Consider the following 24,833-nt stretch of genomic DNA (forward strand, 5'->3'; position numbering starts at 1 on the left):
ACTTTGCACTGGTTGGAGACATACTTAGCACAAAGGAAGATGGTGTGGCTATTGGAGGCCAATCATTTCAGTCCCAGTACATCACTGCAGGAGTTCCTCAGGGTAGTGTCCTTGACCCAACCATCTTTAGCTGCTTCATCAATGACCTTCCTTCCATCATAAGGTCAGAAGTGGGGATGATCACTAATGACTGCACAATGTTCCATACCGTTTGCAACTCCAGTCTTTTCCAATACGCAGCAAGGCCTGGACAACATTCAAACTGGGCTGGTAAGTGGCAAGTAACATTTGCACCACACAATTGTTGGGAAACGACTGGGGTTGCCAATCCTCAAGGATTGGCCTGAAGTCTCCAGGAATTGAAGATCAATCTCCAGGACACTGCTGTGTGCAACCTTGGAGAAATATCATAAGAACACCAAAAAGTTTTTTTTCCCCCATTTCCTTTGAACATTTCTCTTTACCAGATATAAAAATATTGAAAATGGGGAAAAAAGGAAGTTTGGCTGACATTCAAACATTATCCAATTAGCTAATAAGTATTTTTGCTTTCCAATTGGAGTATGTCACAAGGATGGGTGCGTTGGCTGACTAATGGGTGAAATGTGGGCAAGTCAAGTGATGAAACCTCCAGGAATACATTTACTTGCAGTTGGCAACCTTAGGAATGGCCATCTCCAACAAGAGAGAATCCAACCAAATCCCCTTGACATTCAAAGCCATTACCATCGCTGAATACCCCACTATCAACATCCTGGGGGACACCATTGACCAGAACCTGAACTGAACTAGCCAAAACAATACTGTGGTACAATAGCAGGTCCAAGGCTGGAAATTCTGAGGCGGGTAACTCACCTCCTGACTCCCCAAAGCCTGTCCACCATCTACAAGGAATGCGATGGAATACTCTCCACTTGCCCAGATGAGTGCAGCTCCAACATTCAAGAAGCTTGACACCATCCAGGACAAAGCAGCCCACTTGATTGGCACCCCATCCACCATCTTAAACATTCACTCCCTCCACCATCCACCCATAGTGGCCAGGGTGTGTACCATTTACAAGATGCAGAAACTCACCAAAGCTCTTTCAAGAGCACCTTCCAAACCTGTAACCTCTACCACATAGAAGGGCAAATGCAGAAGACACATGGGAGTACCACCCACCTGCAAGTTCCTTTCCAAGCCATCCTGTCTCGGAACTATAGTGCCCTTCCTTCACCGTCACGAGATCAAAATCCTGGAACTCCCTTCCCAGCAGCACTGTGGGTGTGCCTGCACAAGATGGACTGCAGTGGTTGAAGAATGCAGCTCACCACCTTCTCAAGGATAACTAGGAATGGGCAACAAGTGCTGACCTAGCCAGCAACACTTACATCCCATGGAAGAATAAAAAATATCCTGAAATGCAAGGCTAATCCAGCTGCTTATCACTACAAGCCATGTTCATCAGGCTGTCTGCCTTTCTGTGCTAACTATCCCACTTCCCTCCCTGACACCATGCTACCCAAAATAGTCCCTGATCCTCAGGTACTGTCCCCCTCCCTTTCAAAACCATCACCACCATCCTCAAAGAACCCATCATCAACTCCACAATCCTTGCTAAACTACCACATCTAATTTCCCAGTCCTTTCCACAGTCCTTAAATGGATTGTTGCCTCCAAATCTATGCTAATATTTCCCACCACTCGCATTTGAATCGCTCTAATCAAGCACCCACTCTTACCACAGTAGTGAAATGCCCTTAAGGACCTTGTATGTGATTATGACTATGGTACACTATCCTTCCTCATCCTTCTTGACCTCCCTGCAGTTGACACACCATTTTCCTCCAATGTCGCTCCACCATTGTTCAACCGAGTTAGAATGCCCTTACATGGTTCGACACTCTCCTATCCAATTGTAGCCAGACCATCTCTAGCAATGAGTGCTCTTCCCACAGGTGCATTATTACATCTGGCATGCAAGGGTCTCTCCTTAGCCATTCCTGTTCCTTTTCTATATTCAAACCCTCAGCAACATCATCCAAAGACTTGACATGTGGTGTTAGCCATATGCTGATGACATCTAGCTTTACCTTTCCACCTCTCAACACCTCCACTGCCTCTCTATTGTAAACTTGTTCCCATATCTATTCCTGGGAGGGCAACAATTTAATCTGAATAAACATTGGGTAGTATGAAGCCGTTGTTCTTCAGTCTTCACCAGTTCCCTTGCCATTGATTCCACTCTCCTCCCGGCCATCATCTCAGATTGAAGTTACCTGACCGCAGGCTCATTGTCCTCTTTGACCCCACAAACTTCCACCTCCATAACATCTCCTGTCCGCCTCAACCCATCTGCTGCCAAAACCACCATCCATGCCTTTGTTACCTCCAGAATCCACTATCCAATAATCTCCAGGCTGGCCTCAACACCAGTTGTCCACCATAAACTTCATCACATCCACAACACTGCTGGCCACATTTTAAATCACGTCGAGGCCTGCTCGGATATCTCTCCTGTGCTCACTGAGCTACACTGGTTCCACATTAGATCCAAAGAAGTAGAGTCATATTGGATTTGCAATGTTAACTGCCTCTCTCTCCACAGATGCTGCCAGACCTGCTGAGTTTTTCCAGCATTTTGTTTTTATTTCAGATTTCCAGCATTCATAGTATTTTGCTTTTAATAAAGACTAGAGTATAATGTTGGAGGAATTGATTTACTGTAAGACTTGCTGGGTGAAGCAAGATGATGAATTATTGCACACTGAGGTTGTTAAGTATCTAAAATTCTGTAAAGTTTTAAAAATTGTCAATGTTAGATCAGCTGATCCTTTTTAGTTGATAAAAGCAAAATACTGTGGATCCTGGAAATCAAGTAAAAACAGAAAATTCTGGAAAAACTCAGCAGGTCTGGCATCACCTGTGGAGAGAGAAACAGAGTTACCATTTTGAGTCCGTGTGACTCTTCTTCAGAGCCAAAGGAGATGCTGTGGGAAGATAAGCAGACAGTATAAGGTATAAGTTTGCAATACAAGAAGATTGGCAGCATGCACGTTACAGCTGAGAGTGAGGAGGAGGCCAGGAGCTGATTTATAAAAGCAAGTCTTGGTATGTGTTTAACAATTTGTAGCTGTAACATCTGACATATATTAAACTGTGCTTGTGAAAGTCTTGTGCTTGGAATACGCAGCTATAATACATGCCCTTCAAGATATTTTTTTCCCCCCACAGGTTCACAAACAGGTTCACAGGCCTATTGTAATGTCAAGTTTTTTTTGGTTTTAAGTGGAAGGGGCATTACAACTGACCTCAATGCTCCTACATTAAATCAGGGGGGGGAAAAAGCGGCCAGAGTTGCAGTGCGAGTGCTATCCACTAACCGCTATTTCAACCATGCATGAGAATGGGATCATTAGGCATGTCTCATGTGGCCAGAGTTTGAATGGCCTGCTGATCGGACACCACCAAGGTTACATATGAGCAATAACCATTGGAGGATGCCCGGCACAGCAGAACAATAACCAAGTGGAGTTAATTCCACAGGGGCAGAAAAATGTGAGGGGGAAAAATCTCTTAGTAATGATGCTGATCTCTGGAAGGTAATCAGGCAGCATAAGAGGGAGTCACTGACCGAGTGGGAGCCAGTTTCCTTCCTTATTTTGAATCACACTATAAAGCAGAAATGGCTTTGCACTGAACAGTGTTTTGTGTCACCTGATAGCGAAAAGTCAAAATAAGGAAACTGGAGAACAAAGTGAATGAATTCATAAAAACATTAACCGTTCTTAACTGGTCACAAGATTTTAACATGTACCTTGTTACTTTGGCAAAATATTCATTAACAGCCAATATATAGGCCTCCACCCAAAGCAAATACAGCTGAGAACAAGGGCGGGTCAGTTCAACACAAAGTCATATACTTTACAACACATGCACCTGAAGACTGAAAGATCACCAGTTCTTCGATTACAGGAAGCATAACAGGGCTGGCATGGAATGACTGACATTAACTTGACAAAATATATGTACAGTTCATATTGGAAAAAGGCTTGCCCAAAATTTATCTAAGCTGAAATATAAATTGCTGGTGTGGCTCAAACAACTAATTTAAGTATCAATGACCAGGTGTTATTGTTGCAACACAGTTTGGAAGCTGTGCTAGAAGCAGTAGACCATGCAGTAGATGTTAAACCAAGATTGTCTTCTTTTCTTAGTTGGATGTAAAAGATCCTCTGTTACTATTTGAAGAGCAGCAGAGAGTTCTCCCAGTGTCTTGGTCAACACTACAGGACAGAGATTGGCTGCTTGTGTGACCCTTGTGTGTGCAAGCTGGCTGCTGTAAATGCCTGCAAATATCCATTCTGACTAGGTTTCAAAAATAATCTGGTGATAGTAAAGTGGTTTGAGATAGTCAGAGGATGCAAGACAAAAACAGAGTTACCTGGAAAAACTCAGCAGGTCTGGCAGCATCGGCGGAGAAGAAAAGAGTTGACGTTTCGAGTCCTCATGACCTTTCAACAGAACTGAGTAATATTAGGAGAGGGGCGAAATATAAGCTGGTTTAAGGTGGGGGGGGGGGGAGAAGTTGGTGGGGGAAGGTGGTTGTAGGGACAAGCAAGCAGTGATAGGAGCAGATCAAAAGATGTCACAGACAAAGGAACAAAGAGGTGTTGAAGGTGGTGATATTATCTAAACGAATGTGCTAATTAAGAATGGATGGCAGGACACTCAAGGTACAGCTCTAGTGGGGGTGGGGTGGAAAGACTGACAGGGCATTAAAGGTATAGATTTAAAAATAATGGAAGTAGGTGGGAAAAGAAAAATCTATATAAATTATTGGAAAAACCAAAAGGGAGGGGGAAGAAACGGAAAGGGGGTGGGGATGGAGGAGGGAGTTCAAGATCTAAAGTTGTTGAACTCAATATTCAGTCCGGAAGGCTGTAAAGTGCCTAGTCAGAAGATGAGGTGCTGTTCCTCCAGTTTGCGTTGGGCTTCACTGGAACAATGCAGCAAGTCAAGGACAGACATGTGGGCAAGAGAGCAGGGTGAAGTGTTAAAATGGCAAGCGACAGGGAGGTTTGGGTCTTTCTTGCGGACAGACCGAAGGTGTTCTGCAAAGTGGTTGCCCAGTTTACGTCTGGTCTCTCCAATGTAGAGGAGACTGCATTGGGAGCAACGAATGCAGTAGACTAAATTGAGGGAAGTGCAAGTGAAATGCTGCTTCACTTGAAAGGACTGTTAGGGCCCTTGGACGGTGAGGAGAGAAGAAGTGAAGGGGCAGGTGTTGCATCTTTTGCGTGGGCATGGGGAGGTGCCATAGGTGGGGGTTGAGGAGTAGGGGGTGATGGAGAAGTGGACCAGGGTGTCTCGGAGGGAACGATCCCTACGGAATGCTGCCGGGGGGGTGAAGGGAAGATGTGTTTGGTGGTGGCATCATGCTGGAGTTGGTGGAAATGGCGGAGGATGATCCTTTGAATGCGGTAGCTGGTGGGGTGATAAGTGAGGGCAAAGGGGGACCCTATCATGTTTCTGGGAGGGAGGAGAAGGCGTGAGGGCGGATGCGCGGGAGATGGGCCGGACACGTTTGAGGGCCCTGTCAACGACCGTGGGTGGAAAACCTCGGTTAAGGAAGAAGGAGGACATGTCAGAGGAACTGTTTTTGAAGGTAGCATCATCAGAACAGATGCGACGGAGGCGAAGGAACTGAGAGAATGGGATGGAGTCCTTACAGGAAGTGGGGTGTGAGGAGCTGTAGTCGAGGTAGCTGTGGGAGTCGGTAGGCTTGTAATGGATATTGGTGGACAGTCTATCACCAGAAATTGAGATAGAAGGTCAAGGAAGGGAAGGAAAGTGTCAGAGATGGACCATGTGAAAATGATGGAGGGGTGGAGATTGGAAGCAAAATAACTAAATTTTTCCAGGTCCCGACGAGAGCATGAAGCTGCACCGAAGTAATCATCGATGTACCGGAGAAAGAGTTGTGGGAGGGGGCCAGAGTAGGATGCAAGTACTTCCTTTAAAAAATGCAGCAAAACGGTTGCAATGTAGATGTTACCACAAGATGGCACCATTTACCTATTTTGAAACAATGTGCAGGCAGTTTTCACTTTAAACACCTACCCTTTAAAGAAAGAGATGTTGCACATATCTTCTCTGGGCACAATCAGATGAACTATTTTAAAGATTTTGATTAACAGTGTTTCAGTGATTGAAGCAGCAGTAATTACCACATGACACTGTGACCTCTAACTGTTCCAGCAGAGTGATGCACAGCTACGCTCAAGCAGTGAAGCAGCTTCTCAGATCAAGAATTCCTGCAAAGGCTCATTCTCCCTAGCAATGCAATAAAGAAACTTTGTAATATAAAAAAAGTCTCTACTTAGAAATAAACCTTTAATCTCAATGGCTCCTGGCAGGCTTTGAAATGTCTAATTACTAATATGCCTGAATAGGTTATATTACGCCTTGCTGGATCAGAATGTCTCAAAATACTTTGCTCAATTAGTTTATTTTTTTGTGCTCAATTAGTTTATATTTTTGTCCTCCTAGCGCAGTATCTCTTGTTATGTAGGAAACACTTTCAACAAACAGCTACCGAACAAGAGCCCTCTTGTTTTTGCTGGTGTTAACTGACGGAGGAATATTAGCTACAGTATAAGAATTTCTAGCTTGTCTTCAAATAGCGCCATGGAACCAGAATTACTGGGACAGGCAAACAGGGCCTTGGTTTGATGTCAGCTCCAAAGTCCATCAGTACTGCACAGAGACGTCAGTCTAAAATAGGAGCTCAATCCTGTAACAGGGCTGAAACTTAGAATGTCCAGACAGAGGGGAAAGTGCCACAAATTCAGCCACAATGACAAGGTTGGGCCCTCCATCCTCGATGATGCTGAATATAACTCGGTAATATCTCAGCTGATATCACTGTTTTGTTGGGCAATTTAATTTTCATAGAGTTGGCTAATGGGAATGTAATATATTCCTTTTTTGCTTGGGTCTGGCAATCGGTTTTATTTTTGGTCGCAGCTCACAAAAGTGGTGGTTCAGCAATCTCATACTAGCATAGAGCATATCTTGGTAAACGGCAGGAATGCACCTTTGATTTGCTGTCCATTAGCACCAAAATTAATGAAGGAGAGACAGTGGCTGCACCCTTGGGATTTCCTAATATGTGTTATGATATATGAGCACAACCCTGCCATGAGTGTCAATTGTGGAACCTTCTCCAACATCCATTATCATAAGATAAATTGTGATTTTCCTTTGCCAACTTGTCCCTGTTCCTTCAAATGACCTTCTCACGCCCTCGCCAGTCATCTGCATCTATGCTAAACTCCTTCAGCTTGATAGATGTGACAATATCTCACCTGCACATTGTTCAAGGCGACATCCAAAGTCAAAAAACATGTCAACTCAATTCTAGCAACACAAAGCCAATTTAAGTGGAATTTGGCAGGGGAAATCATTTTAAGTGCACTTAAGGAACCTATGCTGACATAGAATTCATTTCATGAATACCACCAATTGATCTTAGTACCACAAGGATCAATGTTTTCTAAACCATTTTGTTGGGGCTGAAAAATCCCATAAAGGGCAAACATAACTTAAAATCCACAGTTACACCTATCGCACTGATGATATGACTATATTTCCCTTGTTATTGCACTTTTTTAAAAAAAACCTACCTGATGACATCAATGGCAGGAATTGACTGCAACAAATTAGCCTGAACATCTCTGGGCTTCTTTAAGATGGAAGGAGGGTGGCAGGGTGGGTGGAGGATGGAGAGAATACACACAAAGAGCAGGATCCCTGATTGGGTTCATTGGCCACACACTGGAAAGTGTGTACATGGAGATGTTGGGTGATGATTGTACATAAACGGACTTTAACGGCTTCCAACATCAATTAGCCTTCCAACTCAGGCCTTGATTCCCAGATATAGAATGGCCACTTTAAGACAATACTGGAAAGCTTTTAGAACCAGTTGAATCGTATCTTAGTTAATGTTTTCAAAAGACACAGTGAGAAAACTGGAGAGAGGCAAGAGTACAATGCACTCTGAAATAAAGTCAATACAGATCAAGCTTGTTCCTGATCAGGTTATGCTCTATTGTAAAATGTTAGATTGGCAAAAGGTGAGAAGACGTATTCCACAAGAATCCATGCAGGGGCTATTGCTGTTCACTTTGGCTTGAGCTAAGTAACAAAAAGGGTGCAATTATATTGCTCAGTGTAGTCTCTAGACCGCCAATTAGTGAGAAGAACAAATCTGCAGGGAAATTACAGAGAGATGCAAGCATTATAGGGTAGTTATAATGGGGGACTTTAATTATCCGAATGTAGACTAGGACCAGTGGTAGTGTAAAGGGTGGGGATGGGCAAAAGTTCCTAGATTGTCAGGAAAGTTTTCTACAGTAGCATGTGTCCAATCCAACAAGAAACGACGCACTGTTGGGCCTGGTTCTTGGAAATGACGTGGGCCAAGTAGATCAAGTGTCAGTGAGGGAACATTTAGGAGACACTGATCATTGTATTGTACGTTTTAGGATGATGATAGAAGAGGATGATAGGCAATCCAGTGTAAGAATAATTAACTGGATGAGAGCCAACTTCAATGGGGCAAGAACAGAGCTGGGCCAGATAGACTGGAACGAAAGACTGCCAGGAAAAACTGTAGCTGAACAATGGACTACCTTCAAAATAGAACTGGGTGCAGGCACAGTCAAGCTTTATTCCATCGAAAGGGAAAGGTAGGGCAAACAAATCCAAAGCTCCCTGGATGATAAAGGAGATAGAAATTAAGATAGAAAAGAAAAAGTGTGCTTATGACAGGTGTCAGGTAGAAAATACAATTGAGGACCAAGAGGAAAGAAGGTTCAGAGGGGAGGTGAAAAAGCATATTGGAGAAGCAAAGAGGGATTCTGAGAAAAGACTGGCAGCCATCATAAAGGGGAATCCCAAAGTCTTCTATAGGCATATAAATAGTAAATGGGTGGTAAAAGGATGAGTTGGGCTGATTAGGGACCTAAAAGAGAATTTACCCATGGTTGAAGGGGCCATGGCATTAAATGAATGCTTTGCACCGACTTTACCAAGGAGGTAGATGCTACCCAGGCCATGATGACGGACGAAGAAACTCTGTCACTAGAAGGGTTCACAATTGATAAGGAGGAAGTGTTGAATAGGCTGTCAGTACTTAAAGCTGACAAGGCACCGGGAATGGACGAAATACATCCAAGGATATTGAAGGAAGTGAGAGTTGAAACTGAAGGGGCAGTGGCCATAATTTTTCAGTCTTCCCTACACTCAAGGCAGATGCCAGAGGACTGGAGAATTGCAAACATTACACCCTTGTTTAAAAAGCTTGTAAGGATAAACCCATCAATCACAGACCAGTCAGTTTCACTTCAATGGTGGGCAGGATTCTAGAAACAATTATTCGGGATAGAATTAGTAATCACATGGAAAAATATGGGTTGATAAGGAAGAGCCAGCATGGATTTCTAAAGGGGAAATAGTGTTTAACTAACCTGCTGGAGTTTTTGAAGAGGTAACAGAAAAGGTTGATGAGGATAATGCTGTTGATGTGGTGTACATGGACTTTGAATGGGCATTTGATACAGTGCCATACAACAGACTTGTGATAAGTTACTGCTCATGGAATAAAAGGGACAGTAGCAACGAGGATACAAAATTGGCTGAAAAACAGGAGGCAAAGAGTAATGGTCAATGGATATTTTTCGGGCTGGAGGGAGATTTGTAGTGGAGATCCCCAGGGGTCAGTATTGGGACCCCTGCTTTTCCTGATATATATTAATGATCTAGATCTTGGTGTGCAGGGGGAAATTTCAAAGTTTGTGGATGATACGAAGCTTGGGAGTGTTGTGAACTGTGAGGAAGATGGTGTGGAACTTCAAGAGGACATAAACCAGTTGGTGGAGTGGACAGATAGGTGGCAGATGAAGTTCAATGTGGGGAAGTGTGAGGTGATGCATTTTGATAGGAAGAACATGGACAGACAGGAGAAAATAAGGGGTGAAATTTTGAAGTGGATGCAGGGGCAGAAAGACCTGGGTGTAAATGTGCATAGATCATTGAAGGTGGCAGGACAGGTGGAGAGAGCAGTTAATAAAGCATATAGTATCCTGGGCTTTATTAATAGGGGCATAGAGTACAAGAGCAAGGAGGTTATGGTGAATTTATATAAGACACTCATTAGACCTCAGCTGGAGTAGTGTACACAGTTCTGGACGCTACATTATAGGAAGGATGTGAACACATTGTGGAGTGTGCAGAAGAGGTTTACAAGAATGGTTCTAGGGATGAGAAACTTCAGCTATGAGGATAGATTGGAGGTTGGGACTGTTCTCCTTGGAGAGAAGGCAGCTGAGAGGAGATTTGATAGAGATGTTCAAAAGCATGAGGGGGCTGGACAAAGTAGATAGGGAGAAGCTGTTCCTGCTCGTAAAAGGATCAAGAACAAGAGGGCACAGATTTAAAGTGATTTGCAAAAAAAACCAAATGTGACGTGAGAGAAAATCTTTTCACACAACGATTGGTTTGGGTCTGGAATGCACTGCCTGGTAGTGTGATGGCAGGTTCAATCAAGGCATTCAAGAGGGCATTAGATGATTATTTGAATAGAAACAGTGTGCAGGGGTATGGGGAAAAGGCAGGGCAATGGCACTAGGTCATAATGCTCATTTGGAGAGCCGGTGCAGACACGATAGGCCAAAGGGCCTCCTTCTGTGCCGTTAAAATTCTGTGATTATGTGACCGTCTACATAAATGATTTGGACTCAGGAATTGGAAGTAGTTTCAAAATTTGTAGACGAAACCAACTCAGGGGTGTAGTTAAATACAGGTGGAGGATTGCGAGAAAATATAGGAAAAGAGCTTGCAGAATAGACATGGGCATGCAATTGGCAAACAAATCTCAATACAAATAAGTGTTGGATGGCACACCTTGATGGGAAGAATAAGGAGGTCAGATACTCCTTGGAAAGTACTATAGATTGTGGCATTTCAGTCAGCCCCTGCTTTTTGCTTGCTAAAATTTAATGTTCAGGCCTACCTATATTCAGTGTGTATGTTGTAAGTTTTTCAGCTAATAAATGCAAATTTAGGGCTATACTCGTATTAGGAGTCAGACTCAATTTTTAAGCTCAGAAATACACGTCTAGGGTGACATTCTCCTTAAGTTGGCGCATGGGTTCATGCAGGCGGGGTGCGTTGCCAAGATGATGTGTGGCAGTTTAAGACAGCGCATAGTGACTGACAAACAGAGATTTTTTGCACATTTCAAAATGGCAACCACCTACAGCAAAGCTGGCAGTTCACGTTTTATACTCGGCGTGTAAGTCAACCTGTTTTTGGAAGGGCTTTTCAAAGCTTCAGAGGTCAGGTTATGCACGCGATCTATGGCAAGTGCCTAAATGGATTTGTGGAATGGACGTAAAAATACACAAAATACACAAATCCCAAATGGCCTGGTTTGGCCTCTAAATAGTGTATAATACCATATAATCCTATATTTTTACACTCTCAAATAGAGATTTTTTTTATAAAAGGACATATAGACCTTAAGTCCTGGTTCACAATTACCTCAGGTCAATTGGGTTATCATCTATAGTCTTCATCCATTGCACACAGACACAATGTGTTTTAACTGCCCAAGGTACAGAGCCTAACATTGTGGGTATTGATGAAATCTACATTACCATTTGCTGCCAAAGGCAGCTTTGCCATCAGTAAACAATTAGGAATGTAAATCAGATGGCACTGCTGTTATGGGATGTGGCAGGCAGTACCAAAAGAGATGGATTCCATAGACTCCCGTGAGCAGCACCATCTCTGGTTGCAACAAACTGAATGTCAGAGGCCGAAAGGACCATCTTAGTGCTTTTACGTCCTGTTGCACTGATAATCAGCCCAGATACCTGCCCACCACACCACCCCCACACAAACAAGTCTGCTTATATCTTGATTCATTATTATACAACAGGATTCTGTTAAATGTATTTACAATTAAATTAGTTTCTATGTTAAAGCATAGTCAGAGAATATCTGTTTAAATGCCAATTATTCCTGAAGCCTTAGAATAACGCGCACTAAGTTTCAAAACATTCAAGTATATTTTAATGTTAGGTCTCTATCAATAGAGAAAAAGATTGCATCATTGCAAAATGTTTATCTATCTTCACTGCAAATCCTAAGAGTCAACATAGCAAAGTATAACCTCAGTGTCCTCTCAAAACAGAAAATATGGAAAAAATTGTGCTCAAATATTAGCCTCACAAAAATTTAAAAAGGTGTCTCACTGCACAGTCACCGTTAGCTATTTGTTATCCAGGTCTATATATATATATGTACATATATATGTATGTATGTATGTATGTATGTATGTGCGTGTATATATATATATATATATGTATGTATGTGTATATATATGTGTGTGTGTGTGTGTGTATATATGTATGTATGTGTGTATATATATGTATGTATGTATATATGTGTGTATATATGTATGTATGTATATATGTGTGTGTATATATATATATATATATATATATATATATATATATGTATATAACAAAAAAATTTTTAAAAACATTTTTCTGACCTGAGCTCTCTCCAACACTGCCAGGGGCAGCAGCTTGCTACCTAAATAACCAGGCTCTTTCATCATACATTTAGTACACAAACATTGAAACATCTATTTCCCCCTGAAAAATAATTTTTTAAAAAAAAAATCAAAGTCTTGTAGGGTTTTAGACATTGGCCTTTTATCAATGTGCTCCAAGTTTAAAACCAACCATGAGTGACAAGTTGAAAGTTTCTGCAGTCAGTTGCCTGCAATAGTCCTATGTGATTTAAGCCTGTACTGTGTCAAACCAGCTTGTGGATAACGGAAGCAGACAACTGAAAACTACCCTGATGATTCAGCATTAATTAACAATATTACTCAGTGAAACCTCAGGATGGTTGATGTAAGGAATTGGGAAGAACATGCCTATTGGTGCAGTAGTTGGTATTTGCTTTTGCTCTGGTGCCTTAAATTCAGCTGCTAATGCAAAAGCAGAGTTAAATTTATACAGAATAATGCACTCAAAGGAAGTGCCTTTCTATCATTTTCTTTAAAACTATTGTTTCTAAACCAAAACTTTTTATCACAATTACAAATCACGACGTGCCAACAAAACTTTGTTTATCGCTGAAAAACAATGCTAGTGAGTAACCAATAAGAGAATTTAACGGCATTAAAAAAGTGCAAATTGTGGAATTGAAAACAATTGCAACGAAAATGTAACCACAATAATTTTCAGCTTTCATCTAGTGATATGTGCTCTGTAATAAAATCTAAATTCTAGGTTTTGTTTTAAATCTTGAAAGCATCAGGGTTTGTAATAAAGCATAAAGAACTCAGGCCAGGGACCATTTTAAATAGTTTGCTGCTCTCAGGTCTCATATTACAGCATGACAAATACAAACAAAAAGTGACCAATAGGAAGGAAACCTTAACTGAGTCAGGAAGTGGCTTATGTTGACCACCGCTGAGTAAAAACAGATACTCTACCATGCATACGTTTTGTAATTGAGCAGTGTAAAATGTGATGCCTCATTTATATTACTGGAGATCCCTCTCAGACTCAACTCCAGTCTTCACAGTTGAGGACTGTGAACAGAAAGAATCTTAAATCTCAGTCGCATGGAAGACAGCTCCCTTCAAGGGTACTAATCCGTGTGTGCAAACAAGCTCAGAAATTGCAGTGAAAGCCACGTATGACTGGATGGTCAGACGTCACTCATGTTAAAACGCGTGCCCTTATTTCCCGCACAGGGGCTCCAATTCAAAAATTAAGAGTTTACATTTGGAACAATATAATGAAGGATATATCAATAAAAGCAATAGGATAACAAGGAACAAGAGGCAAGTTTCAAGTTTGCTTCAGATTGTCAAATCATGAGGATTTACACCACTGACTTTACACCATACTGCTTTCATTGCTTCTCCCTCATTCGTATTGGGTTTCAACACAAATGGAGCCCATTTTTCACACTCGGCTTCTTTCGACAGTGCTTAATAATAACTGTGTGTGCAGGCTGCAGTTGTCATTATTTGGAATTAGTTTTATGTCTATGCATTGCCTGTAGGACAATAGGAGATTTTATATTGGCTGCAAACTGTTTCACCCAATGCAATGCTCGAACTGTAAGCAGCCATGTACAGATAACTCAGTCTCCCATACTTTCCAGGTTACCTTAGTGCATGTATGCAGTAGATCACCCGAGGCATATTTTTTCGATCGTAAACATCTGTTGTCTCAGGATAAAAGATCTGAAAGAATAAAGCAGAGGGGGAAAATGGCCCTTTAGCAACCAGCCATTTGTTAAAATTAAATGCTATGTGAACATTCACTCGTATAATGTCATACTTCCATTAACCAATATTTTCCTCAAGACTCAAAATGAAACTGCCTTTTACCATAATATTTACTGTCCTTCTCTCCCACCCTAGTTCATGTCTTGCAATACAGACTGTTTCTGCCACCGATCAAAAATTACATATGATGAATGACTTTCTGTCTATTTAAATATGCTACAACAAAATGAGCACCGATAACATTTAGGCAGAGGGTGAAGCAGAACAAAATTGTACACATATCAAAAATACACAATGTGAGTATAGTTATTAGTGAGAGGCAACAAGCCTGCTCCAATTGCAATGATGATGGGGGAAGTCGGGGTGTGTGACTGCATCCTGCTATGGCTCCATTAATTACAGCAGAGATGGTAGTTTCAGACCTGTCAGGGGAATAATCCAGGGCACACCACCTCAGGAGGACTCACTACAGTCTGGGTCTGCAATATATTTTGCCAAAAGCATGTTTTCTCAGGGCCAGTTGGCATTGACATCTATGAAACGGTCAGACAACAAAATTAAAAATGTATATTTTTTAAAAAGCATGAATACTTCAATATGCTTTTTAATTTGCAATGTCTTCCTTTACCCCCTAACCTATTCTTAAAAGCATACCCATTACTGCATCATTGCAAATTCTTGTACTTCCCACATCAGCCAGCCTTAGTATGGATTGCCCCCATTGTCAAAGTAAAGCAAGTTTAATACCGTGAATGCATATCCTCATGAAACTGAGACATTATCCAAATTCACTTCATTGATGATTCTTACAATGACCAAAAAGGCTCCCACTTGTCCTCTAGATCTAAATCCCCATGGTGAAAAGATGGCATTATAATTCACTGCATCATTCATTTTAGTTAATTAATAGGCTACTAGTGATAACATTTTGAACAAATTTTATTTAATTTAAAATGGTACCAGAATCCAACAGAATGCTAATTGAAGCACTACATTGTTCCAAGCTGGTTTCCATCTCATCTAAGTGCAAGAACCAAAAGTGGTGGAAAATGCTTCCCAAGCCGTTTCCAACTTCTGGTTCCTTTTTAATAAATGAAGAGACAGTTAAGCTGCAAAAGAATACCCACTGTTAGTAGCAAATTATGTTGAAGGCGAGTATAATATGGGTCATATGTATTTGAGAGCTTTCCTTGCGTGGGCATACTTTTATTGAAAGCATGATTCAAAATAAAATGTATTTGGCAATGTCACCAAACATTAACAAAGATTTACAATATTACCCATGGTTGGAATAATTCAGATAAACTTGACTTGCAGTCAAGATTTTAACTCCAACTGCTGCAGATGGTTACTCAGCCATATAACCTCTAGGGATCTTGAGGTCTATGAAAGCAGTTCGACACATTCAGAACTAAGCAGTAGATACACAAGAAACAATGGCCATATGCCAGCCATTACCAAGGGAACTTGACAAATTGCACCCTAGCTCAATATTAAGAAAGCAGCATATAAAAACATGGCTGAGACTGAATTCCTGGTGAACTTCTAACCTTGACCATACGCTAAATATTAATTACGTAACAACATATTAAGGAACCAAACTGTTTAGCTAGGTTTGCAATGATGAATGGTCACAAGTCACTTATCTGAAATTCCACATACAGTCATGTCTGATTTTTTTTTAAAACATATAATTTTGACAGCACTTCAGGCAAAACATCAGGCAACTTTAAATAACTGCTCAAACTTTACAGATGCACCAATTACACTGTACAATTGTTTGGAGTTACAAATTTTACTTTAGAATTTGGTTCATTTTCTTAATGAAATCCTCCAGATATTAAAAGTTAAGCGAACACAGTATAAACATCAAAGTTCCTCAACTGAGCAGTTTTAGATTTAGTAATTTCTCTTCTATGCTGCCAAAGGCACAGATTGATAGAGGAGTATAATTCCAATGGTGCCATCAACCTTCTGGTATCTTTCCCAATTAATCATTTATCTATAGGTGATTCAGACATTGAGTGTTCGAAGGCTATTTGGGCATAAGGAGCCTATTGCCTGCTTCAGAAAAAGCATCCTTACACACACACTGTTCCTTCCCCACTGAACAAGATCTTGGCTCTCAACACACGTCCACTGAGCAAAGGTTTGTCGTCCACCACTCCCCCTCCACAGAACTAAATCTTGATGCACCCCACATCTTCCTTACATCTTTGTAGTGAGCAAGGAATTATCATGTGAACCTTCCCTACCAAGCAAGATTTTCTCCCACCTTGGTCTTCTCCCTCCCTCTGAAAAATTCAAATTGGTCTTAAATACTTATGCCTTAGGAGATTGAAGACATTTCAAGTATCAGAGTAGAGGGTTTTGGCAAATTCCAAGGAGATTGTAAAAGGTTACAAGAGGATACAGATAGGTGGCTAGGTTAGCTAAATGGGAGACAGCTGGCAGATTCAATGTGAGCGTGTGCAAGGTGATGCATTTTTTGGGGAGAGCACAATTAACTTAAAAACAAAATAATCTGCTCTCCAAGGAATACATAATCAAACGTCACTTTAGAAGACCACTGAAGTCACAAATATGACTCTGTCATCCGTCAGTCAGGGAAACAGGCAGTTTAAACACCAGAGATGGGTAAACAACCCACGTGGTGCAATTACTGAGATCATACAGACCAGAAAAGGTTTCAGGTTTGATTGCTGTGGTCTGGGCTGAGTTAGTTGATTGTAAATAGAGTAGTGCTACAGACCTCCACAGATTAAAGTCAAAAACCTGCAAGTTCTAGAAATTTGAAATGAAAACAGATGTGTTACATATTTTTAGTACTTTCTGCCAACATCTGACATCTGTTGCTGTGGAGACCCTTTTATTAAAATCCAATATAAAGAGTATCCTCAACATCCTTTGGAGCAAATTAAACAGGGAAATAAAAATTATCTGTTACCAATGTAGCTCAGTCAGCTCTGGGGCTTTGAGCAAATCAAGCAGAGATGTTGGATAAATCAAACGGCTAATTCTTTCCTATACACTTAAATTGAAGTAGAACCACTTTGTCCAAAACTGGGATATTCGGCATTTTTAGGAAATCACGTTTTTTTTTTAAAAATGGAAAGATCATGTTTGAGCAGTAGGAAGCAATTCCTCTGAACATGAAGATTATGTTACATTGTTGGGGCAGCAGAAAGTGATTCGCATTGCATTGAATTAGAAATAACTAACGTGCACACTGGTTGCAAAGAAAGAAAAAATGCTTTAAAACTCAATGGGAGACAAAGGAAACAGTCACACAGCATTGGCAGATTAACCGCCAACTGGTTTTAGCACTGTTGCTTGATTTTAAAGGCAGTAGATAGACCGTAAACAGTAATTTTTAGCAACAATAGGGGAAAAAGGATCAGAGGGATTTGACAAGCTTCTTTGAATTCCTGGTACATCTGTTTGGTCTGTTAAGAACACAGTTTGGGGTATTCATTCAAAACAAAGTCAACAGGATATTCTCAGTCATATGACAGGAAAACAGACACAACCATGACTGAAGCACAACTCACTGCCATCAACGTGATGTACTTTAAGTATATTTTAATGAGCTATTCCTTTTTACAATGGTCTCCCTGTACTTTATGTAACCATACCTTGGATCAGCAGCTGTAACCTGGCAGTTTACAGCTCATGCAGTGACCTCGCATCCACTAGGACTCATGCAATCCTATATTGTTAATGCACATGAACTTCATTTCTCTCCAAGCCACTCTGGGATATGATCCAATCAACATCCACACTTGACTGGCCTCAAATTCTAATTAACTAACTGGATTTATTTTCAGAAAGTAAGCAAGAATACAGGACAATTCAATCTCATGTACAATGACAGCACAAACCATCAGAGCTTTTTGATCTACCAGCAATAAATGCTGAGAAGCTCCTTACCAAATGGTGTGCAACAGCCTGAAGCCTTCATTTTCAGTTCTCTGGCCCTCACACCTGATTCTGCTTTTGTCTCACAGGCCTTGAGCTGGCAGTAAGACTATGAACTGCCTAGAACGCACATTAACAGCTTATTACTTCCTCTGACAGTCTCAGTTCCTGGTTACTTACCTGTGGGTCATTCATTGTTCATATCATCCAAAAAGGCCTTCATGGTTTAATTAATGCAGTATGGAAGCTGAAACTAAAAGCCACCTTATGAAAACCAGATATGGGCACCCATCCTGGACCTTCCACAGTCTCGCCTGCAAATGCGCACAATTATACTCAAACACAAAGTTAGATCTCTGCCTGCATGCAGTCTCAATACCAGAGAATTAAGGCTGGATTACACGCTGACGGCGGACTGCCTACATCCCAGCATAAATATCGGGGATGAGCCCCCCTCTAATTAGCCAGCACATCCCACTTTAATTTTTCAGGCGACAGGCCTTTAGTTAGTATGAGGCAGGACTTCCATCCATCTCCAGGAGGAGGTTCCATCGCTCAGAATTGCCGGCCAATCGAAGACCAGCAACTGTGTGTACTGACAGCAGGAGCAGCAGCACTGACTCTACTTCAGATGGGTGAAGGATGGGTGGTGTAGTGGTAATGTCACTGGCCTAGTAATCCAGAGGCCCACACTAATGGCCTAGGTTCAAATCTCACCACGGCAGCTGGTGGAATTTCAATTCAATTAATAAAATCTGGAATATAACGCTAGTCTCAGTGATGGTTACCATGAAACTATCATTGATTGTCGTGAAAACCCAATTGCTTCACTAGTGGTCCTTCAGGGAAGGAAACATGCCATCCTTACCTGACTCCAGACCCACAGCAATGTGGTTGACTCTTAACTGCACATTGAATTAGCATAACAAGCCATGCAATTAGGGATGGGCAACAAATGAGAATGAAAAGGTGGCATTCAGTGATGGACTAGATGGACCTACTCAGGTAGGTATGGGATCTCGCTGGGGCCAGGCTAACAGGGGCTCAACGAGGGTGGGGGTGGCATGCTGGAGGCAAAACTATGGAAGGGGCTCTGGTTGGCAGCAGGGGCCTGGGCAAGATTTATCCCCCCCTACCTACCCCCCTCGCTTTAACTGGCCAGCAGCCCATATGGTTTAAACCTGCTGGGCTGCATGTTGAAAGCGCTGGTCTCTCCTGCCACTCATTAAATCAGAGTGGAGGCAGGATGTGGCCCTCAATTGGGCATTAATTGCCCGCTTAACATCCCTGAATGGGCCACGGCATTAATTGTAAAATCGTGGTGGGGGTGGATGTGGATTAGGGTCACGAGGCGCCCTAATTTACAGGTCCAACTGCCTGCGGATGGCCTGAAAATTAAGCCCTTAGTCACAATTATATTTCACACCAACAGATTGGTGAAAAAAATAATACCATTAGGTGTTAAGAAACTACCCTGTGAAGCAAAATGCACAGGCCCAACCAGTTAAGCTCATAACAAAAACAAAAATACCTGGAAAAACTCAGCAGGTCTGACAGCATCAGCGGAGAGGAACACAGTTAACGTTTCGAGTCCGCATGACTCTTCAAAAGACTCTTTAACAGAACAGCTAAGCACATACCTTGGAACTTTTCACCGATGAAAGATAATTGGTCAAGAGATAATAAACATTTCATAGTAGTGCTTTACAAAAATTAACTACCACCATGTTTAATAATTTAGTTCAGCAGAATTGGAAGAGAGAACTCTTAGAAGCAGTCGATAAATAGGGCTGAAGAATTTAAGATGAATGAAGCATTCAAGTATGCTATCCACTGTATGTAGCTTGTCAAGTTCACCCCGAGTACACTGCATTTGCTATAGGCCAACATGCATATACAAAATCAGAGGAGTACAGAAGTGCCAGCTAGGATGTACCTATAAAAAAATTGCATAAGCACAACTTTTACTGCAATGGAACCTCAAACTATTTTGAGTGCTGTGTTAACAATCATAATAAATGCTATATGATTCACTCTAAACAAAACTAACTGAAGAGAATACAAAAGGTTTAATTAATAGAGTGAAGGTTAGATTGAAACAACCTGCCCAAATGCAACAAAAAGCTCCCAGCAGTTTCTACTTAAGTAGGAATTAATTAGTTCTCTTGGCCGGCTTCTCATCAAGTGCCAGGAGTTACCTTGCATTGATAATAATGCAGCCAAGAAAATGTCCCATTTCCTACTCTACACTCTAGACTGCTAAAAGTCGCACCTTTCCCCAACTTATTTCTCAGTCCCTTCAAATACACTTTCTGAAAATCGAGTTATTTGCAGTTCAGTTGGCTGTTATACAAAAATTCTGTGGTAGATTTAACAAATCTTGAATTTCAAAACTATTTTGTTGTACTTGTTAAAAGTTTTGGCAATCATTAAAAGGAGGAAACAGTGCTCTATGAGAAGCCAAAGGAGCCCTCCCCCTATCAAAATGCAATCATTAAAACACTTCTTTGGTCTGAGAAATCAGCAGCAGGCCAAACTGATGGTGACCCATCATATTGAGGTTTCCATTCAGAAGAGAAGAGCAGACCAGACCTGCAGTCACTAGTGGTGACCAGTACTGTGTTGAGAAAAAGCATCGCCTCTAGCCATAGAAATGGATCGTTGCGTGCAAAAGCAACTTTTTTTTAAAAAATTGCTGATTTTTGTAGGAGGGTACTTTAGCTGGAAAAGGGTTTGATTCCTATCTCTCCTCCTTCCTTGACTATCTCCACCCACCCCACAACAAAAAGTACTATCCCCCTTTATGACTAATAGCGTTTACTTGGGGCACTGTGTTACACGGGAGCATTAGAGCGAATAGGGTAGAACTGCAAATTATAGTGTTTGATTTATTCTTTGAAGAGGAAGCTCTTCAAATCATCACTGCTGAAAATGCCCGTTTCTGTGGCATTATAGTATACTTTGTTGGACCCAGACACGGCGGAGCATTCTTTTCTTTAATTAAAAGGAAGAAAAGTTCTTGTTTCACAAAAGTTCTTTTGTAGATCATGGAGCATTCCTTACAAGTGCCAGCTTTTATAAGTTTACATACTAAAGTGCTCCTTTGTAGACAAGTGAGGATCGAATGACAGATATAATAATGGCCTTCTCATCATTGCTGAGAAAATTTTGAAAAGATGAGCATACATGCCATTCAGAACTATGCATCTTCTCAGGAACTTGTTTTTTGTCCTGTTTCGTTCAGGTGCTGAAACAGCACATAGAATATCAATATGCTGACACTAGAAGTTCAAGGTGACGATTTTATTCCTCTAGAGGATTTAAAATCTCCATTGTAAATGCTGAAAACTTTACAACAGATTTATCCGGAGGAGATAGCACTAAATAATACGTTTTTAATTGACTTTGATCAATGTTATACATGCCCGTGTGCATAAATTGCATCTTGCCTGTGTACACATGATGCTTCAAGCATCGTAATTTCCTCTATAAGCAACTACATTTATCTGGATTAGTCCTCTTGGGCAGAAATTGAGGAGTGGTCAAAACAAGACAGGTCAAGGTGGGAGTTAAAATTCCACAACCGTGTCTTCAGCCACCACGTGCCGATTATCAGCTGCAAGGGACACTTTGAATGAAAACCAAGGGAATGACGCATTAACTGCTGACAAGTTATATTAAAAAAAGGGATGGGAGGAAGTTTGGAAAGGCAAAGAACCTAGTCAGTAAAGCCAATGCTGACAAGATAAGGATTACCATCAATATAAAAAAGATTGAGAAAAATACACATAACTAACAAATAGGTAATGGACAGGCTAAAAGCATTAAAGGAAGTCAAGCTCCGGATCCGGATGGACTGCATGTAGAATATTTCAAGTAACTAAAGAAATTGTATGTGTTTTAATGAGTATTTTGCTATGGGGGAGGTGAAGCAGTATCTAGCAATGAAGATCCTGGCATCGAGGGTGAAGCAGACTTGTTGGACCAATTAGCTATATTCCTGTGTTCAAATGTAAATTAGTTTCAATATCTCTGGATTCCCTATGTACACATTTCCACCGCTGGTTAGGCAAAGGCTTAACTTCCATTGTAGGGAAAGTACTGGAGGGCATTCTGAAGAAACAAGGGATGAATTAGCTAAAATAAAAAATGCAGAATTGGAAATTATTTTATGGTTGTAGATCATTTCCAAATCTCAGGAGGTTGGGGGGAGTTGGTGGGATGGTAGACAGGAATATAGAAAAGTTAGAATATAGAAAAGTTAGAATATAGAGAATTCATGCATGGAGAAGTGAGAGTGATGAGTTCAGGCATTTAATTTATTTTTTTTATTAACGAAATGTAGGGATTTAATTTTGCACTATTGCACTGCAGTATGCGTTTCCTTCAAGATACGGGACTGCAACTTTTCTTGGAGGACTCCAATTGAACCAGTGTGTGAAGCTGGGTCATAGACTGGAAACAAAAGCACCAACAGCCAGTAAGTTTCATTTCTGTATGACAACTTTACACAGACAGTTTCCTTATCAATGTGGATTAGGCATTCATAATGGGAGAAGTTGGTGATAACATCAGAAAAGAAGTCATTCAGCTCCTCAAGCCTGTTCCGACGTTCAATTAGATCATGGATGATTTATATCTTAATTCCATTTATCCGGGTTAGTTCCATAGCACTTAATATGGCTACCGAACAAAAATCTATTTCAGTTCTTAAATTATCATTTGATGTGGCCCCAGCCTCTTCTGAGGGAGAGAGTTCCAGGTACCCATTACTCTTTGTATGCAGAAGTGCATCCTGACCCAATCCCGAACAACCTAGCTCTAATTTTAAAGTTATGCCTGCTTGTTCTGGACTTCACCATCAGAGGAAAGTTTCTCTCCAGCTACCCTCCAAATCCTATCATCTTAAAAACTTCAATTAGGTCAATGCTTAAATATTCAATACTCAATAAAAAAAAGTGTGCCAAAAACGTGACAACAGAAGTCTGTGCAGCTGGAAGGATCTTTATGAATTACAGGTAAAGGTACACAGCTTACACTCTAATGCACTGACCTTGGGTAATCCAACCGACTCCATCGCTCTGAGCCACTGCACTGTATTGTCCGTGTGCCGAAAGTGTAGTCCAGTACGCTTGGTACAAACAAAATGAATAATGTTATTAGCATTGTGACCTTTTGATTTACCTGTAATAAATACAATGAGCATTTAAGCTTCAAATACTTTTCAGTAATTATTTACAATGATATTTAGTAATGTATGCCACTTCACTAGATTTAAGTCCAGCATGCTACTAAGGCTCGAGTTATCATGTGCTATCCTTCAGACGAAACACTCAGTTTGCAGTAAAGTTCCCATTTCAGCTTATTTTGACAAATTAGTTTTTGTCATGTATATTACAATCCCTGACCAGTCCCCCAAATTTTGTTACGGTCCTGGATGAGACCCCAACATTTGTTACAATCTAGTTAAGGACCAGCAAGTTTTTTTTTTGTTAAGTAGAAGAAATTTGAAATCACAGCTACTTAAGAGAATAAAGCCAAAAGGTTCCACTGGTTTAAACAAGAAATTTTACTTTAGATGAGTTAACAAAGCAACAGCCAATGCCATCTATCTTATGTTCTAACATCCAGAAGTAACCTGAGGTAAACGTGAAATAACAGACAACCTGTAGTTGAACACACCACAAACTGCTCACTATATGGCAGACAGAACCAATACAGGTCCCTGAAATTTCTCAGCAGCCCACCCAGACATCAGTCATTACTGGAGTCACAAAAATTCTTTAAAGCTCGGTCTTCTTTGCAAGGAATTTTAGCTCTGTTCCTTCAACAGATCTAATCTGATCCCCAGTGACAGCAGTTCTATTCCCTCAGAGTTCCATAGGTACAATCTTAATCCAAAAGGCACACTATTCCAGATCTCTCCTTGGAGGATGGTAGAAATAGTGGTAATGTCACTGGGCTAGTAATCCAGAGGCCCAGGCGAATACTCTGGAGACATGCATTCAAACCATGGCAGCTAGTGGAATTTAAATTCAATGAATAAATCTAGAATTAAAAAAAAACTAGTCTTAGTAATGGTGACCATGAAATTATCATCAATTGTCATTAAAATCTATCTGGCTCACTAATGCCTTTTAGGGAAGGAAATCCGCCAAGCTTACCCCACCTGGCCTACATGTGACTCCAGACCCACATTAATGTAGTTACTCTTAAACTGCCCTCTGCAATGACCTAGCTGGTCATTCACTTCAAGGGTAATTCTGGACAAGCAACAAATGCTGGCCTTGCCAGTGGTGCCCACATAGCATAAAAGAATAAAGAAAAAAAAAATCTGCTTCCAGTTCCAGCCTTCTTGGTCTTCTTTTCCAGCTGAGCTGACCTACTACGGAGGCTGCGCTCCCGTGTTGGCCAGGCTACACACACTAGCATCTAAACACAGGCACAACCCCAGCTTCTTAGCTGCACTGCTGCCAACACTGCTCCTGGGCTACCCCAAGCCCCAATCATCTCAGCTACACTGAGCAAATACTGTTCCTTGGGT

General features: G+C 41.1%; 1 protein-coding gene across 1 annotated transcript in view; it reads right to left on the reverse strand.

Annotated features, from left to right (window-relative positions):
- Positions 1-24,833, reverse strand: part of iqgap2 (IQ motif containing GTPase activating protein 2) — a 369,497-nt gene that overhangs the window by 165,759 nt on the left and 178,905 nt on the right. The window contains exons 4-5 of the mRNA XM_078563474.1: positions 23,343-23,420; positions 14,250-14,326 (exon numbers count right to left, since the gene is read on the reverse strand). Coding sequence (XP_078419600.1) covers positions 14,250-14,326; positions 23,343-23,420 — 155 coding nt within the window. The remainder of the gene's footprint in view (positions 1-14,249; positions 14,327-23,342; positions 23,421-24,833) is intronic.

Source organism: Cetorhinus maximus, chromosome 2 (assembly GCF_964194155.1).
Source record: "Cetorhinus maximus chromosome 2, sCetMax3.hap1.1, whole genome shotgun sequence".
In the NCBI taxonomy this organism is placed as follows: Eukaryota; Metazoa; Chordata; class Chondrichthyes; order Lamniformes; family Cetorhinidae; genus Cetorhinus; species Cetorhinus maximus.